Here is a 19,888-nt window from a genome sequence, read left to right on the forward strand (position 1 = left end):
TGTTGATTTTTTTCTTTCTATATTACAAAGTCAATTTGTTTACATTCATTATCTATTTACAGATCTTTATTTGTTTACATGTGTACATTGAGTACAGATATTTTTTGGCACACCAATAAGTAGTGTTTTGTAGCCACACACTATTCAAAAGAAGACAATCACACCATATAACCATATAACCACTTACAGCACAGAACAGGCCAGTTCGGCCCTACTAGTCCATGCCGTAACAAATCCCCACCCTCCTAGTCCCACTGACCAGCACCCGGTCCATACCCCTCCAGTCCTCTCCTATCCATGTAACGATCCAGTCTTTCCTTAAATGTAACCAATGATCCCGCCTCGACCACGTCTGTCGGAAGCTCATTCCACATCCCCACCACCCTTTGCGTAAAGAAATTTCCCCTCATGTTCCCCTTATAATTTTCCCCCTTCAATCTTAAATCATGCCCTCTAGTTTGAATCTCCCCCACTCTTAACTGAAAAAGCCTATCCACGTTTACTCTGTCTGTCCCTTTTAAAATCTTAAACACCTCTATCAAGTCCCCTCTCAATCTTATACGTTCCAGAGAAAAAAGCCCCAGTCTGCACAACCTTTCCCTGTAACTCAAACCTTGAAATGCTGTCAACATTCTTATGAACCTTCTCTGCACTTTCTCTATTTTGTTTATATCTTTCCTATAATTTGGTGACCAAAACTGTACACAGTACTCCAAATTTGGCCTCACCAATGCCTTGTACAATTTCATCAAAACCTCCCTACTCTTGAATTCAATACTCCGATTTATGAAGGCCAACATTCCAAATGCCTTCTTCACCACACCATCTACCTGAGTATCAGCCTTGAGGGTACTATTTACCACAACTCCTAAATCCCTTTGTTGCTCTGCACATCTCAAGAGCCTACCATTTAATGCATATGACCTATTTAGATTTGCCTTTCCAAAATGTAACACCTCACACTTATCTGTATTAAATTCCATCAGCCATTTCTCAGCCCACACCTCCAGCCTTCCTAAATCACCTTTTAATCTACGGTAATCTTCCTCACTGTCCACAACACCACCAATCTTTGTATCCTCCGCAAACTTGCTTATCCAATTCTCCACCCCTACTTCCAGATCGTTAATATATATAACAAACAATAGTGGACCGAGGACCGATCCCTGAGGAACTCCACTAGTCACCAGCCTCCAATTGGACAAACAATTTTCTACCACTACTCTCTGACACCTCCCATCCAACCATTGCTGAATCCATTTCACTACCTCCTCATTTATACCTAATGCCTCCACCTTTCTTCCTAACCTCCTGTGGGGAACTTTGTTAAAAGCTTTACTAAAGTCTAAATAGACCACATCCACAGCTTTCCCTTCATCAACCTTTTTTGTAACCCCCTCGAAAAACTCAATCAGGTTTGTCAAGCATGATCTACCCCTGACAAAACCATGCTGATTACTCCCTATCAATCCCTGTACCTCCAAATATTTGTAAATACCATCCCTCAGAACACTTTCCATCAACTTGCCCACCAAAGATGTCAGACTCACCGGCCTATAATTCCCAGGTTTACATTTAGACTCTTTCTTAAACAGCGGAACCATGCGCCACCCTCCAATCCTTTGGCACTACCCCCGTGGCCAGTGACATCCTAAATATCTCTGTTAATGGCCCCACTATCTGTACACTAGCCTCCCTGAGAGTCCTTGGGAATATTTTGTCCGGTCCCGGAGATTTATTCACCTTTATCTTTTTCAACACAGCCATCACTACCTCCTCGGTTATCCTTATATGCTTCATTACCTCCCCACTATTTTTCTTTACCTCAACTGGTTCAATATCTTTTTCCCTAGTGAATACCGAGGCAAAGAAATCATTCAAAATTTCCCCCATTTCCTCTGATTTCTCACTAAGCCTACCCTCACTATCTACAAGGGGTCCAATTTTATCCCTCAATAATCTTTTACTTTTAATGTACTTATAGAAACCCTTTGGATTTATTTTTACTCTGTCTGCCAAAGCCTCTTTGTGCCTTTTTTTGGCCTTTCTAATTTCTTTCTTAAGATTCCTTCTACACTCCTTGTAGTCCTCCTTCAAATTGTCAGCTCCCTGTTCTTTATACCTCTTGTACACCTCCCTTTTTCTCCTAACCAAATTTCAAATATTCCTCGAAAACCAAGCCTCCCTATGACTTCCAGCCTTTCCTTTGATCCTCACTGGGACATAACTACTCTGTACCCTCAAAATTTCTTTTTTGAATATCCTCCATTTTTCATTTACACCTTCACCTGAAAATATCCTGTCCCACTCAATACTCCCCAAATCCCTTCTTATTCCTTCAAAATTTGCTCTTCTCCAATCCAGAACCTCAACTTTAGGCCCCTCCTTGCTCTTCCCTAAAACTACCTTAAAACTAACAGAATTATGATCACTAGACCCAATTGGATCTCCAGCATTTATGTCTGATACCTGACCTAGCTCGTTCCCTAAGAGGAGATCCAGTATTACACTGTCCCAAGTCGGTTCTTCTACTAATTGAAGTGTAGTCAGGTTAAGCTCTGAGTTTTATTAGGGTTCAGGCCCGACTTTTATACGTACTGTTCCCACAGTGGCCCACCTTGGCTGACATAACAACATGCAAAACAAAAATGAATTTCCTGCGCGTGGGTACTGTCCTGCATAACAATGCCCTTCTTCCTCGTGTGCTGTCACTGTCTGTTGGCTGCGCAGCAAGGCCAGCGTCATTTTGGGGTTGCTGGCCTTTAAGCTGCCCTTGCCGTTCACCTGCTGGTTCACCATTTGGGGCCAGTGCCACTGTGCAGGCTGCTGGCGTTTGGCTGTGCTCGCTGCCCAGAGCGCTGGCTGGATCGCTGCGGTGGCAGTCCGCCACATGAACCCTCCCCCCTAGAACCAGCGGTATTGTCATTGTCCTTGGTGCCTGGAGGCAAAGTCTCTGCAGCCTTCAGTGGCCTGCCTCTTCAGCGTGGTTCTGGTGTCTCGACCGGGCATGCCTGGTCCAGGTGTGCCGGCTTCAGCCTGTCTTTGGTGAAAGCCTTCATCTGCCTCGAACATGGTCCCGTTGTTGTGAATGACACGGAAGGGACCCTCGTGTGGCCTCTGAAGTGATGGATGATGTGGACCCCTGTGAATATAAACATACTCACAGTGCTGCAGGTCTTTGGGTATTTCGGACCTCACGTGTTCGTGCCTGGAAGGTGGAATCAGGGCCAGGTTTCCGTCTCTTATTCCCTTAGCCTGCTGTGGAACACTGGCGAGTCATCCTACTATGTGCCTGGGGATGGTACATATTCTCTTGGGATCACCAGTGGAGCTCCATAGACAAGTTCAGCTGAAGAGTTGTTGAGATCCTCCTTGGGAGCCATGCAGATCCCCAACAGCTCCCATGGTGGCCCATCTACCCAGTTGGGTCCTTGGAGTCTGATCATTAGCATGGTTTTGAGGTGCCTGTGGAAGTGCTCCACCAACCTATTAGACTGTGGGTGGTAAGCTGTTGTGTGATGTAGCTGGGCACCTCACAGGCTGGCAAGATCAGACCACAGTCTTGAGGTGAACTGTGACCCTCTGTCAGATGTGATGTGGGATGGTAACCCAAACCATGCACCCAGGATGAGATGAGGGCCCTGGCGCATGAGGTTGTGGACATGTCTGCCAGCGGGACTGTTTCTGGCCACCTGGTGAAGTGGTCAATCATCATGAACAGGTAGCAGAAACCCTGGGAAGGGTCCTACCATGTCCACGTGGATGTGGTTGAACCTTTATTCTGCGGACTCGAAGTGCTGAGGTGGGGTCTTGGTGTGCCACAGTACCTTGGTTGTTTGGCACTGCGTGCACACCTTCACCCACCCACTGACCTGTTTCCGTAATCCATGCCACATGTATTTTCTGGCCATCAGCTGAACCGTGGTAAACTATCCAGGCAGAATATAATGTGCTATACCTCCACAATCACAGACAAACTATCCAGAAATGAACAGAGCAGTAAAAAGTTTTCTGAGAGAAGTCTCCAAGATCAAGAATATTTTCGAAAAGGTGAAAGGCACACATCAGGTTAATAAATAGTTGGAGCAGTCTTGAAATGTTTCAGGTTAACTGACTATATTGCTAACAGAGTCCAGGTTGCCTCTCTGTAGCTTGCAAGTGATCTTTCATCATTCTGTGATTCCATGACTAGAAAGTAATGGGGAAGACAGACCTGTAGCAGACCACCTTCCAGACAGCCAACATTTAGCAGACCTCCCATATATAAAAACAACCCTTCATCCTTTGGTAAAGGACAACACCTTTTGTAGACGTGGATGGCATGCAGCCAATTGCTTGCACTCTGCAGCTTAAGTAAGGCCCCATAATTCTGATGCAACATCAAAACAGCTCAGCTTGTGGCCATAAGACATGGACACGTTGACAAGTGGGCATTACAAGAAGAGGTAAATAGAAGTAACTCCAGTCTACATGAGGCAAAGATGCCACAGACACTGTGACCTCACCTCCAGCCACCCTGCTTCCCAGATCTGCACTTTCTCCCAACGTTCCGCTCAAGGTGCTGTGACTTGCTACTTCCTCCCACACCCCACTGGATGCGCAGATTGACAGGTTAATTGGCCACTGTAAGTTTTTCCCATTTTGTAGGTGAATGGTGGAATCTGTAGGGAACTGATTAAATGGTGGGGAGGGAGAATAAACTGTGTTCAACTGGAATTAATGGCAACATGGGCGCCTGATGTTCAGTGGGCTGAGGGGCCTGCTTCAGTGCTGAATATCCCTCTCTCTATAACGTGCTGTCGATGCCTTGAGGTCTCCGCGGATAAAACCGTAGTAACTTAGTGGGCCACAATTGGATTTTCTGCATGCCTTAACACACTCATGGAAATATAATGGTGAAGTCACACAGAAATAACAAAAGCTTTGAAACTTCCCTTGAGCTCTTATGACTGATATCATTAACAGGTCTATGAAGAAAAGTCATTCCAGCAGAAAGAGGACGAGCATTTTTTTCCCCTCAAATAGTTTACACTTGTTCAAATCTAATTTTTCACGTGCGAGGCTCACAGGAAAACATCATTAGTGTGGCACTGCTGGCACGACTTACCTCTGCTACCTTGGTTGGGGCAATAGTTCCTTCATAAGGGCACCCGATAGCACAAGACACGTACCTGTGGTTGAAGCAAAAACACGTTTTGAATTGCTTGCCTTACTAAAATCAGACAAATAGAAATTTTGTAGCAGTCTGAATAGAAATTACAGTCATGGAGTAGTACAGCACGGAAATATTAACCATCCATTTTCACTTGTCCTGCAAGAATCCCATACTCTCATCTACACTCCCCGGATTCGACTACTACTACCACTCTTTCTTTCTTTGGCTTGGCTTCGCGGACGAAGATTTATGGAGGGGTAATGTCCACGTCAGCTGCAGACTCGTTGGTGGCTGACAAGTCCGATGCGGGACAGGCAGACATGGTTGCAGCAATTGCAGTGGAAAACTGGTTGGTTGGGGTTGGGTGTTGGGTTTATCCTCCTTTGTCTTTTGTCAGTGAGGTGGGCTCTGCGGTCTTCTTCAAAGGAGGTTGCTGCCCGTCGAACTGTGAGGTGCCAAGATGCATGGTTTGAGGCAATATCAGCCCTCTGGCGGTGGTCAATGTGGCAGGCACCAAGAGATTTCTTTAGGCAGTCCTTGTACCTTTTCTTTGGTGCACCTCTGTCACGGTGGCCAGTGGAGAGCTCGCCATATAACACGATCCTGGGAAGCAATGGTCCTCCATTCTGGAGACGTGACCTACCCAGCGCAGTTGGATCTTCAGCAGCGTGGATTCGATGCTCTCGACCTCTGCCATCTCGAGTACTTCGATGCTGGTAATGAAGTTGCTCCAATGAATGTTGAGGATGGAGCGGAGACAACGCTGGTGGAAGCGTTCTAGGAGCCGTAGGTGATGCCGGTAGAGGACCCATGATTCGGAGCTGAACAGGAGTGTGGGTATGACAACGGCTCTGTATATGCTAATCTTTGTGAGGTTTTTCAGTTGGTTGTTTTTCCAGACTCTTTTGTGTAGTCTTCCAAAGGCGCTATTTGCCTTGGCGAGTCTGTTGTCTATCTCGTTGTCGATCCTTGCATCCAATGAAATGGTGCAGCCGAGATAGGTAAACTGCTTGACCGTTTTGAGTTTTGTGTGCCCGATGGAGATGTGGGGGGGCTGGTAGTCATGGTGGGGAGCTGGCTGATGGAGGACCTCAGTTTTCTTCAGGCTGACTTCCAGGCCAAACATTTTGGCAGTTTCCGTAAAACAGGACGTCAAGCGCTGAAGAGCTGGCTCTGAATGGGCAACTAAAGTGGCATCGTCTGCAAAGAGTAGTTCACGGACAAATTGCTCTTGTGTCTTGGTGTGAGCTTGCAGGCGCCTCAGATTGAAGAGACTGCCTTCCGTGCGGTACCGGATGTAAACAGCGTCTTCATTGTTGAGGTCTTTCATGGCTTGTTTCAGCATCATGCTGAAGAAGATTGAAAAGGGGGTTGGTGCGAGAACGCAGCCTTGCTTCACACCATTGTTAATGGAGAAGGGTTCAGAGAGCTCATTGCTGTATCTGACCCGACCTTGTTGGTTTTCGTGCAGTTGGATAACCATGTTGAGGAACTTTGTGGCAAAGTGGCAAAGCAGCAGGTATGGATGGAATCCCCCTAGAGGTCTGGAAGGCTGGCGGCAAAACTCTGCATGCCAAACTGCATGAGTTTTTCAAGCTCTGCTGGGACCAAGGAAAGCTGCCTCAGGACCTTCGTGATGCCATCATCATCACCCTGTACAAAAACAAAGGCGAGAAATCAGACTGCTCAAACTACAGGGGAATCTCGCTGCTCTCCATTGCAGGCAAAATCTTCGCTAGGATTCTCCTAAATAGAATAATACCTAGTGTCGCCGAAAATGTTCTCCCAGAATCACAGTGCGGCTTTCGCACAAACAGTGGAACTACTGACATGGTCTTTGCCCTCAGACAGCTCCAAGAAAAGTGCAGAGAACCAAACAAAGGACTCTACATCACCTTTGTTGACCTCACCAAAGCCTTCGACACCGTGAGCAGGAAAGGGCTTTGGCAAATACTAGAGCGCCTCGGATGCCCCTTCCCAAAAAAACTACTACCACTGACCTAACCCAAAAGGGATCATTATCCTTGTAGGGTAAAACTGGAGCTCCCAGATGAAAGTCACAGGTTTCTACCTACACAGCATTCGAGGTCAAGATCAAAGCTGGATCTCCACCAGCCGGGCCAGTGCGCCTCCCTGATAAATTCCTCCCTACGTGGCTGATGGAGACAGAAGTGATCATTGGTGAAAACCTTCAATCAGGACCGTCTTATCAGTTGTAAAGAAAGAAATATTCACCTGGTGTGAGCTGTCGTCTGGCTTATTGTCTATTTCTCACATTTTCCATGTTATTCAGGATAAGGGTTGCCTGTGGATCCTGGGAGGACAAATTAAATCTTTCTACTTGAGTTCGGCATAATTAATCAAATGCAAGACTAATTACTTGGATTTCTGAAATCATTTCAACGTGTAGCAGAACCCCTGTGCATCCATTTTAATCATATTTAAAAGTATTTTCTGGATACTGTTAGGTCTGCTTTGTTCATGAATGAGTGAGTCAGACACCAGACTGAGTCGAAATCAAGGTTCTTTGTTCTTTATTACCGGATTCTCCAACTAACACTGTTAGTTGCAAGTGTTACAATCCGGTAATAAAGAACAAAGAACCTTGATTTCGACTCAGTCTGGTGTCTGACTCACTCATTCATGAACAAAGCAGACCTAACAATACGTAATCACAATTCAGAAGGGTCCAGCCTTCAAATTATGATGTCTTTTGGAAACGATACTCAGGATCTGTTTAAATTGTATATTTTTGGAAAATATTTTCTTGTTTTTCTGTTTGCTTTTATAGTTTGGTCGATTACATTCTGGAACGTTGTGAGGCAAAACATAAACTTTGAGCAAATCAAATGTCCAACGAACTCACCCAATGAATTAGCCTATCCAGCCATTATTACAAAGCCTTCTCCTCAGTAAAGGAACTGACAAGGCCTCTTTTCTAGTGTGACGAGTTGAACAAGGTATTCCAAAACACCTTTCAACGGCAGTGATCAGCGGCCTAAGATGATCAATTTTACGCCTAATTCAGGAGGGCAAAAGACTACAAGTTACTCACGCGGTCTTTTGAAGCCCTGGCAATTAATGGGGTTATCTGCTGTTCCTGCCAGTTCCTCAAACAAAAGAAAGTCAAAGAAGGAAATTTCAAGGCAGGAAAATGTTAGGGTCTTTGGTGAAGAAAGCCAAACTCAGCAATAGAAACACAAAAATGCCCAGCAAATCAGGCATTTTTGACCTCCATCGCATCTCCAGCAGCATTCATCTCAAATTTATGTGAATCATGTACATTTTCTGCAAGGGAACTTGGTGCTATGTTCATTGAGACCAACATACTCAACAACCAAAAATCCTATCCCAGATTCCAGCATGTGGCACATTCTACTGATCACTCCTTCCACTCATCATTTCTGAAAGCTAAGCCTTTTTTTTAAAAAAAAGGCCCATTTCTCCTTGATTCTAACTAAATGTAGCGATTTACTTTAATGTGGAGCATCAATGATCTTGTGGGCCTACAATGTCTGCAGACGGTAACATGCCTGTGTATGGAGCATCATTTGTGAGAATCATGTCATGATTATTTTATAGAGTCAAGAACAAAATTGAAGATATTGTTTATTATTTTGTACACAAAAATACACAATTGTTCCTTTGTTTGGCCTGTAGAGGCACACAAAGAGACACCTCTGGACCAGCGCCATTATCACAACAAGAAAGAGAAGCAAACGTGCATCTTCTTGGAAACATCGAGGGTCCATGGATCCAGACATCTCCTCCCATGTTGCTGCCTCCTGCGCCTCCATAGCCTCACAGCCTCCTGCCAAGTCCAGCAGTGAATCCGAGCTCAAGGCAACCAAGCCACACCTCCTAAGTTGTGACCCCCTAGTTCCAAACCCCCAAAATATTGCGAAGCTGTCCGGACCCCGGTCTCTGCTTAACAGGGCATCCTCACAATTCCTGGACCCACGACTTGGTTCTCAGAACTCAGCCACCAACTGCCCATGGTCTGTTGTGAGGCCTTCAGCCTCCAAGCTTGTCCCTGGCCTGCTGTTGTGGTCTTCTACTCTGGAGGGCCTTCTCCCAGGCTTCTCCTTCTAATGTGGGAGGAAGGGGGCAGTGTTCTTCCGCTATAGTGGCCTGCACCAACCTGCGGCTTCCTTGGAGCCTGCAGCCCTCAAAGATTGGGGGTGCTGTCCATAGGCACCGTCATCTTGGGCACAGACATCAATGCAAAAACCTCCATTGACCCCATTCTACAGGGGGTTTAAACCTGAACTGGGCTGTTTGGCGTTGGCAGTAGGACTGCTGCAAGATCATTCTACTGGGCATTGGGACGGCCATGCAGCAAGACCCTGCAAAGGAGAGCTTGGCTATTCTAGAGTTGGTTCAAAACTGCATGGGGCTGTCAGACAGGCAGGCACTAGGAGCCTACAGAGCAGTGCTTCCTGCTTTTTGCTCATACCTTGACAAAGGACCCAGGCCCAAAACGTTGGTTACCATTTGCCCACTACTGACGCAGCATGACCTATTAAGTTTCTCCAGCATTTTTCTGCATTTCATGCTTATCTACAACATCAATGTCACTTAAAGCCCCTTTCGCCCGTGAAAAGGTAACAACTATGTAGAATCTGGTATTATACAGCAGGTAGAATCTAACGCAGCATACAAGTGATAGACCAACTTCACATCCACAAAAGACTGAAGGTTCTATAACTATTTCTATAATGACATCGGGATTGATCTCCACAGGATTTTTATAATACCATGACATTTAATTACACTCTTAATCCACAAAATTGCAGTGGGCATCAGTGACAAAATGTCCCACTGCTGCTCCGAAATAGCTCCAAAGCTACGATGTCTGGAAGCAGACACACGGGACAACCCCGACTCAGATTCTTCTCCCAGGTGTGCAACATCGTGACTTGGAAGGACGCCACTATTCCCCTCATCACCTCTCAGAACAGAGACGAGGAGGTCCCTCGAGCAGCAGGGCTGCAGCCAGGCAGGAACCAGCTTCGCAAGGGGAATTAGGGACCAGCAAATCAATGTTAGCCCCAGCAACATCCATACTCCAAAAATAAATGCACGATTAAAAATCTCAGTACAGCCAAAATTAAAATGAAAATCATCAGTAACAATAGTTTTGACCCTATAATGTTCAGCTTGTATAAAAATATGATTAACTTTAAACTGCACATATTGGTTTAAACCTTAAATTCTTTATTTAATGTCAGCTCAAAATTATAAAAGATAAATGTTCCTTACAATGTAACTCACATAATTATATACCATACATGATTTCAAAATTACAACGAAGAGAAGCAATTCTTTTTTTATAAATAACATCAAATGATCAAAAATGTGTACACGTCTTAAAGGTCAAGTCCGGATTTGTTTATTTAATGTCTTCCTGGTACTTAGCTGCAATGTTTATTTAAAATGCTTCATTAGCACAGGCATTTCTTTAAATACTTTTGGTCAGATTACAAATTGTCTCACACAGGAATGATATTTCCCGAGAGACAAAACGGACATAAACATCTACCACATATTAACAAACTGTACATTATTAGACAGAGTAATAATTGTAGATAAAACTCCATCCAGATCACCAAGGTTTGGTGGATAGATCATGGCTGGGAAAACTCAATAATGACTTAGCTCATTCATAATCTCTTTAGATTTGTTGATATAACAAGGGTATGTTATCATTTGGGTGGCTGAGTTTAAAATTAAAGAGATAACTATGCAATGCCTGGGTTTAATGACCTGCAAACTGCAGAGAATGTTTTGTTTTAAGATCAGAAGCAAGAAAGCATTCAATGAAATATTTTTATAAATGGTTGGTAAAAATTGTAATTGGTTGGCGTGAGCTCATGGGTCGGAAGGTTCTGTTACCATGGTGTATCTCTGTGAAATCACTTCTGTTTATTTTGTATTCATTTCTCAGGAGGCTAGACCAGCCAATCTCACCACCCCCCCCCCCTCCACCAGGACTCTGCTCAAAGTTTATGGCCCCCTGCTTCCCTATGAAGCAGTCAAGTTTTGGATTCTTCTGTACTTCTCTCCTACCGACTACATAGTAAAAAAAACATTTAAGAATATTTATGACACGTGAGGTGAAAAGAAAACAAGGCTTTTCCTTCAATGTGCCATGGTCCCCAGAGAGCCTGTGGGGTTGCCATTGAGAATGGCTTGAGAATTCAGTGGGAAATTTGGTGTATTGAAACAAACCTTTTCTCATTCTTTGACAACATTTCATAACGCTCATCTGGAAGTTGGTCTGTAAGATTTTGATTTAATCTAATAATTTTTCATGTCCTGTTGTTGGGATTAATATGTTTCCATAACATGCCTTATTGCAGCAGGCATTACTAATAGGAGTTCCAAAAATAAAGCATTACAAGTTTGGAATGACAGCATTTGTTGTATGCTGTCAGATCTCACTCTTAATTAAACTGACCTCTAAACAAAGTCAACAGTTATTCTTGTGCAACTTAAAATCCTAAAGCTCTTTGTATTTTTAGGAGGAAGTTCAAATGTGCTTATGTATGCAATACCCAGAATTATATTGGACAATAAACCTCTTGTGTACAATGTGTGAAGTCAGATGAAGTCTCAAGGCGGTATTTGCCAAGATAGACATATTAATGATTTGGTCCAAGTTCAAGGATGAAAACATAGAAAGGCTGTATTATCTTTGTTTTAGAAGTGTTTTATAAGCAATGAATTACCATTGAATGGAAAATAGGAAATAAATTCACTGGCATGGGCTCCCAAAAACAGACATGCAGCCAGATAATCTGCTCTCGAGGTGTTTACTGAACGATAACTTTTACTAAGAACGCTGGGTGGGCACTCCTGCTAATTTTTTCTAAAAGAAGTTACAGACAGATGTTGAGACTTCAATTATAGTGTAGCACTCCCTCAGTACTGCAGGGGAGTTCATTGAGAAAACTTTGTCTTTAGGTTTCTGGATTTGGAGAAAATTCACTAGTGATGAACTCCAAATCTTCACTGCTCTCCACAAGTCACAGATTCAATTGATCCCACACCACCATGTGCACTCCCCAACCATCCCCAGTCTCATTCCCTCCATACCAGTGGTTCTCAATATTTTTCTTTCCACTCACATACCACTTTAAGTATTCCCTATGCTGTAGGTGCTCTGTGATTTGTATGGGTTTGCTTAAGGTGGTATGTGGGTGAAAAGAAAAAGTTTGAAAACCTCTGTTTTAATCATCCCTAATTGACTCATTATGTGTTCGGTTTCATTACTCCAAAGGAAATGGGCCAATGACAATTTTTCTCGAGCAAAATATTTCAGTAACAATTGGTCTAGAGCAGTGATTCTCAACTTTCCCTTCAGTGGGAAATTTGGTGTATTGAAACAAATCTTTTCTCATTCTTTGACAACACTTCATAACGCTCATCTGGAAGTTGGTCTGTAAGATTTTGATTTAATCTAATAATTTTTCATGTCCTGTTGTTGGGATTAATATGTTTCCATAATATGCCTTATTGCAGCAGGCATTACTAATAGGAGTTCCAAAAATAAAGCATTACAAGTTTGAAATAACAGCATTTGTTGTATGCTGTCAGATCTCACTCTTAATTAATCCCACCTTAAGCAAACCCTTACTAATCACAGAGCACCGATGGCGTAGGGATTATGTAAAGTGGGATGTGAGCGGAGAGAAAATGGTTCAGAACGACTGTTCTACAGATTTTCTCCTCCATATTGCCATTGTAGTTACTACACAAACTCACCAGGTCCCACAGCTTCTTCAGGGTGCAAAGTGATATAACCAACATATCAGGCCTGAGCCCTTCATCAAGGTATGGCAATGCTTTAAAAATGACTCCTCTCTTCCCACTGCAACGAAGAACCGCCACTACCTTTTTTGCTCTGTTGAGATTGTTGGATAATATAATGGTACTCCTGTAGCCGTTCTCCTCAAATAATTGAGGGATGAATTACCAGGGACAGTGATCATGTCTCTGGGATGGAGTCTAGCCCTGTGGCTGAGAAAGGGAAGGAGGAGAAGAGGTGAGCTGTCATGACAGGGTGTTCAATGGCGAAGGGAACAGATAAGAGGTTCTGTGGAAGAGATCGAGTATCCCAGACAGTACGTTGCCTCCCTGGTGCAAGAGTCCGAGATATCTCAGATCGTGTTCACTGCATTCTCAGGAGGGAGAGTGAGCAGCTAGATGTCATGGTTCATAATGTAGGTAGGATGGGTGATGAGGTCGTGCAATGGTAGTTCAGAGGGTGAGGGGTGAAGGACAGGATCTCCAGGGTTGTGATCTCAGGATTGCCATCTGTGCCACGTGCTAGTGAGGTTAGAAATAGGAGGATAATGTAGTGTAACACATGGCTGAAGACATGGTGCAGAAGGGAAGGCTTCAGGTTTCTGGATCATTGGGTTTCTTCTAGGGAAGATGGGACCAGTTCCAACGGGGCAGTTTGCATTTGAACTGGAGGGGTACTAGTATACTTGCAGGAAGGTTTGCTAGTGTTGTTACAGTGGGTTTAAACTAGATTTGCAGGGCTGGGGGTGGTGGAAAACAGAGTGCCAGATCAGATAGATTATTGGAGGAGGAAAGAGATGATGTGAAGACTGCATGTAAAAGCAGAGGTCAACGGGCTGTACATGATGGAAATATTCTCAGGTGCATCTATTTTAATGCAAGGAGTATTGTAGGAAAGGCAGACGAGCTTCGAGCGTGGGTTGACACGTGGAATTATGACATTGTGGCCATGAGTGAAACTTGGTTGCAGGAGGGGCAGGACTGGCAGCTCGATATTCCAGGCTTTTGTTCCAATAGATACGATAGAACGGTGCGGGGTGGAGGGGGAGGAGAGAGCGTATGAAAGGGGAGGTGGTGTTGCTTGTCAGGGAAAATATCGCAGTTGCGCTTAGACAGAACTCACCAGAAGGCTCGTCTACTGAGGCGATATGGGTAGAGCTGAGAAATACAAAATTAATGGGGTTGTATTATAGACTGGCCAATACTCCGTGAGAATTGGAGGCGCAGATCAGCAGGGAGATAGCACAGAGCTTCAGGAAACAAAGCTGTGACAGTTGGGGCTATTAATTTCCCACTGAGACTCCCATAGAGTGGGATGGTTTAGGGTTTGTCAAGTATATTCGGGAAAGTTTTCTAAGTGAAACACGAAAGCTGCAGATGCTATCACTGCTGTGAAAATACAAAAATGCTGGAGTAACTCAGCAGGTCTTGCAGCGTCCATAGGAGGCTAAGATACAAACCAATGTTTTGGGCCTGAGCCCTCCTTCAAACCTTGAAGAAAGGCTGAGGCATGAAACGTTGGTTCTGCGGGATATCTTTACTTTCAATGGCTGCTGTGAGACCTACCAAGTTCCTCCAACATTTCTGTGTTTTCACAGTAACGTTTTCTAAATCAATATATCGAGTTGCCATCTCGAGAGGGGGCAATACTGGATTTCCTATTATGGAATAAAACAGGACAGATGTACGTGTAGGGGAAGACATGCCACTAGTTTCAAGATAATTATGGATAAGGATATGTCTTGTCCTTGGGATGAAATTCTAAATTGGAGTAAGGCCAAGAGTGAGGATTGAGAGAGCGTGGATTGGTCAAGGTTAATTTCTAGTAAGGATGCGCTCGGTAAGTGGAAGGCCTTTGTTTAGAGAGAGTACAGAGTTAGTATGCTCCTTTCAGGATAAAAGGAATAAGGAACCTTAGCTTTTGAGGGATATTGGGGATCTGGTTAAGAAGAAGAGAGAGGTGTATAACAGGTATAGGCCACATGGAGCAAATGAGTTACTTGAGGAGTATAAAGATGCAGGAAAAATCTTAAGAAGGAAATCATGAGACTAAAAGAAGACATAAGGTTGCTTTGGCAGTCAATGTGAAGGAAAATCCTAAGGTATATCAAGAGCAAAAGGATGGTAAAGGAGAAAATGTGTCATCTTGAAGATCAGATTGGTTGGCTATGTATGGAGTCAGAAGAGATGGAGGAGGTTTTTTGCATCTGCATTTGCTCTGGAAACTGGTACAGAGTCTTGGGAAGTGAGGCAAACATGCAGTGAGGTCATGGAACCGATAGATTAAAGAGGAGGACATGCTTGCTGTCTTAAAGCAAAGTGGATAAATCCCTAGGGCCGGACAAGATATTCCCTCAGTCCTTGAGAGAGGATAGTACAGAAACATTTAAAATGTTCTTAGCCATGGGCAAGGTGCTTGAGGATTGTAGTGTAGCTCATGTTGATATGGTGTTCAAAGAAGAATCTAAAATATCCCAGAAAATTAAAGGCCAGGGAGCCTGACATCAGTAGTAGCTAAGTTATTGGATGGTGTTCTAAGAAATCTGATATACTGTATAAATATTTGGATAGTCAGGGATTGATTATGGATAGTCCACCTGACATTTTGTGTGGTTAGTTGTGTTTAACAAAGCTTATAAAGTATTTCAAGGAGGTTACCAGGAAAGTAGATGAAGGAAAGGCTATGGCTGTTGTCTACATGGACTTTAGTAAGGCCTTTGACAAGGCCTCACATGGGAGGTTAGTCAGGAAGGTTCAGTCGCTCAGTTTTTATGGTGATGTAGGATTAGATGGGAGAAGCCAGAGAGTAGTGGTGGCGCCTCTCTGAATGGAGGTCTGTGCCTAGTGGTGTGCTCAGGGATCAGTGCTGGGACCACAGTTTGCCATCTATATCAATGATCTAATTGATACATTGGATCAGCAAGTTTATAGATGATGCAATGATTGGAGGTTTTGTGGACAGCGAGGAAAGCTTTCAAAGCTTGCAGAGAGATCTGGACCTGGTGGAAAAATGGGCTGTAAAATGGCAGATGGAATTTAATACATACAAGTGTGAGATGTTGCATTTTCGAAGGACAAACCAAGGAAGGACATGCATAGTGAATAGAAGGGCATCGAGGAGTGTGGTGGATCAGAAGGATCTGGAAACATACAACTCCCTGAAAGTGGCATCGCAGGTCAATAGGGTATAAAGAGAACTTTTGGCACACCAACCTTCATAAATCCAACTATTTCGCATTGGAACTGGGATGTTATGGTGAAGTTGTTTGAGACATTGGTGAAGCCAAATTTGCAGTATTGCGATCTACAGGAAAGATATCAATAAAATTGAAAGAGCGCAGAGAAGATTTACCAGGTGCCGGGACGTGAACAGGTTAAACAGGTTAGGACTTTATTCCCTGGAGTGCCGAAGAATGAGTGGAGATTTGATATAGGTTTACAAAATTATGATGGGTATAGACAGAGTAAATGTAGGTGGGCTTTTTCCACTGAGGGTAGGTGAGATACAAACCAGAGGACATGGGTTAAGGGTGGAAGGGGAAAAGTTTAGGGGGAACAAGCTGCCATCTGAGGTGGTAAATGCGGGCTCAATTTTAACATTTAAGAAAAGGTTGGATTGACGGGATATGGAATGGGTGCAGGTCAGTGGGACGAGGCAGAATAATTGTTTGGCGTAGACTGATAGGGCTGAAGGGCTTGTTTTTTAGTGCTGTAATTTTCTATGGTCCTAATGTAATCGGCTTTGGCTCACGTTATGGGATGGGTTCATTTTAAAAACTCAAGCATGATGAATTGCTCCAAGCCTCCTGGATATCTAGTCATAACATTTAAAATTAATGCCATCTCTACCTTATTACTTCAGATAAAATAAGACCAGTTGCCTTGACGTTAAAGGCTTTCATAATTTGCCTGATGCAGGAAAGGGAAGCAAAATGGCCAAGCTTACTGAAGTCAGTCAAGGTCAAGGTTCCAAGTTGTCACATAATAATACAATACACTCTGATTATCTGAAATGGTCGGGACCGGCTCCATTTTGGATGAACGGTTTATATGGAAAACTGGTCATTTTTTAAAAAAAATAGCCCAGTAGCGACAGCAAATCACTTGTATCAGTGTTTAAATAACAACAAACAACATGGGAAGGCTTTTTATGCATTAAAATAATGTTTAATTCTAACCAAAAAAAAATGCCGAATACCGACCCTTCCCCACCAAGGCTCCGCTCCTGCCCAGGAGCCTGAGGCCCGGTGCTTCTGCCCCCATGACCCCGAGGTCTGCTGTTGCCGGGTGCTGCCCAGGAGCCCTGAGATTCCCCGGTGAGTTTGGCTTTGGACAAATGAGAATTTCTGATTTGTTTTGGATATCTTCATTTATCCGAAAAAAAAATTAGAATTTCGGGTCATTGAGGATTTCGAAGAATCCAATTTCGGATAAATCAGAGTTGTGCTGTACATTAAAGTGTAATGTACATGATATACTTCAACATTTGGCTGATCAGAACCCCATCAACCCTCGAGGCTTTTCAGGAGCCCTACTTCTCCTCAGTGCCCTCCCGAAACCTGGTTCCCTCGAGCCAGTCTCTAGCAGTTCACATGCTGTGCGGGTCCTTCACCTGCAAGTCACTCACAGCCTGAGTGAGCCTTTCGACCGTGTCACCTGCTGCTCGCAGACTGTGTGGGCCCTTCAGCTGCTGAGTCCCTCGCTTGTCTGCTGCCATGGTCACCGCCCTGCATGGTTTTCTCCTCTGCTTCTCCTTTTCAACAAGAGGTGGGGGGGGTGGTAGGAGAGTTCTTCCCTGCTACCCTGCACTGGTCTGCTACTCCCGCAGAGTCTGTAACCCCTTGTGGTACACATCTACTGCCATCGTGGGCACAGGCCACCGTGTTTGCAGGAATTAAAGAAAAAAACATTGTTGGCTCCTTTAGCAGGCCGCTTAAAGACTGTATGGAGCCATTCGTATTTGAATGGGGCATCATTGTGTCTCTGTTCCCCACCAATACAGTGGCACCATTTTGTGGGTCAAGTTCTTTGGAAAGATCCAGCAGTCAGGAAATTAAACCTGATTGCCTCCTGTACCAGAAGAGTATTAATGTCTAAACAGAGTTAACACTCTACCATACACATCATGTTCAGCACTGTCTGAGTTGATTGCACACAACTGATATTGTATCTGATACCTGTAATGTATCTTCCCGTGTGTTTTTAAATTCCATTAGCCAAGTGAGATAACAATAAAACATTGACAAAATGTTAATAAATGGGATCTTACTGACTCTGTCAGCTATCATGAGAGGATGCTTCAACATACACATGCATCAAGATGGCAGCCATCAGTAAGATAAGGGAAGACATGATGGTGCTGGAGAGGTGCACAGGAGACTCAATGGAATATTACCTATGGGTGAATGCTTGTTATGAGAAGATGCTGGATATGCTGGGGTTGTTTTTCTGGCAGCAGAGGAGGCTGAGAGAGGGGGTGTCCTGATAGAGATGTGCCAAAAGATCAGACTCTTCGGTAGGATGGATACTGAGAATTTTTGTCCTCGGGGTCGGCACATCACCAATTAGAGGGAATGGGTTTGAGGTGAGGCACGAGATTGAATGAGAATTGAGGAAGGAGGTGGTTTGCAATCTGGAGAGCACTGCCTAGAGTGGGTGAATACTCGGAGGATTAAAGCAGCATCTGGATGAGCACCAGTTCTCCAAGACCAGGTCAACTGTGGATCAGGTGCTTGTAAATGGGATCAGAGTGGATGGGGTTTTTATGGTCAAGTATTGCCAGAGTGGACTGAAGGGCTTGCTTTGTGCTGCCTGATCCCATGATCTCATTGTGCACAGTCAAAGCCAGAGAAGTCATAAGATGCGTACCCGCGGACAGGAATGCTGGCCTTCTTTGCTGCCCTGATCACCTCCTCAAAACGCTGCATGCTCTCCTCAATGGAACAATTCGTATTCCTTCTACTGAACGATTCAGAGGCCGCTCCAAAGATTGCCACTTCCTTTGCCCCTGCGTCAATCTGAAATAAAACCATTGTCATGGTTTCACTAAGTTAATGTGATGGAACGTATGAAACAGGAGCTGAGGTGAGTTCTTATGTCAGTGAGAGCTGCTTTGTCATTTGATGAAATCACACTGACCCCTGCTTTGGCACCAGTTCTTATCCCTTCACAATGATTGCCCTGGTGCTCAATGATCTGTTGTGTGTCATCAACAACAGAATACTCACAACTCTCTGGGACTGACAATCCCAAATATTCACAACCATCCAAGCAAAACTATTTCTTATTTTTTTAATCTTAAATGATTACCTTACATTCTGAGATTCTCCACTCTGACAGTCAAAGGTTTTATTTCCCCTTTCCAATGAGATCACCTCTCATTCACCTAATCTCCAGGGATAATTTTTCAGACATATAGCCCCATAACAGGCCATTCCAGCCCGTGAGCTCATGCTGCCCAATTACACCCAATTAACCGGGTGTTTTTCAAACAGTGGGTGGAAACCAGAGCCCCCAGGAGAAACCCACGCGGCCATGGGGAGGACACACAGATCCCTTACAGACAGCACAGGATTTGAACCCCAGTCCTGATCATTGGTGCTGTAATGATGTTGAAGCTAATCACTGTACTACTCCCTTCCTACTTGATGTCTCTTCATAGGAAAACCTTGGCATTTAAATAATCGATTCCCTGAACAATTCATGAGCTATAACCTTCTTCTGATTCAGATTCCATAACTGCCCACAATCCACAGTTGAGACAACCCTGAGATTCAGTCAGTGCAGCAAAACTTCCTCACTTTTTAAATAAAACTTTATTTATATAAAATACAAATATATAAAAAAACATTCTTACAGTGAACCATTATTAAAATACACATTAATCCCCTATTATCCCTTCCCCCCTCCCAACTAAAATTCCCC

General features: G+C 44.0%; 1 protein-coding gene across 3 annotated transcripts in view; it reads right to left on the bottom strand.

Annotated features, from left to right (window-relative positions):
* Positions 1-19,888, bottom strand: part of hmgcll1 (3-hydroxymethyl-3-methylglutaryl-CoA lyase like 1) — a 133,446-nt gene that overhangs the window by 92,146 nt on the left and 21,412 nt on the right. For all 3 annotated transcript variants that reach the window (XM_069888249.1, XM_069888248.1, XM_069888247.1), the window contains exons 5-6: positions 18,833-18,981; positions 5,108-5,171 (exon numbers count right to left, since the gene is read on the bottom strand). In XM_069888249.1, coding sequence (XP_069744350.1) covers positions 5,108-5,171; positions 18,833-18,981 — 213 coding nt within the window. The remainder of the gene's footprint in view (positions 1-5,107; positions 5,172-18,832; positions 18,982-19,888) is intronic.

The sequence above is a fragment of the Narcine bancroftii genome, chromosome 6 (genome assembly GCF_036971445.1).
Source record: "Narcine bancroftii isolate sNarBan1 chromosome 6, sNarBan1.hap1, whole genome shotgun sequence".
NCBI lineage: Eukaryota > Metazoa > Chordata > Chondrichthyes > Torpediniformes > Narcinidae > Narcine > Narcine bancroftii.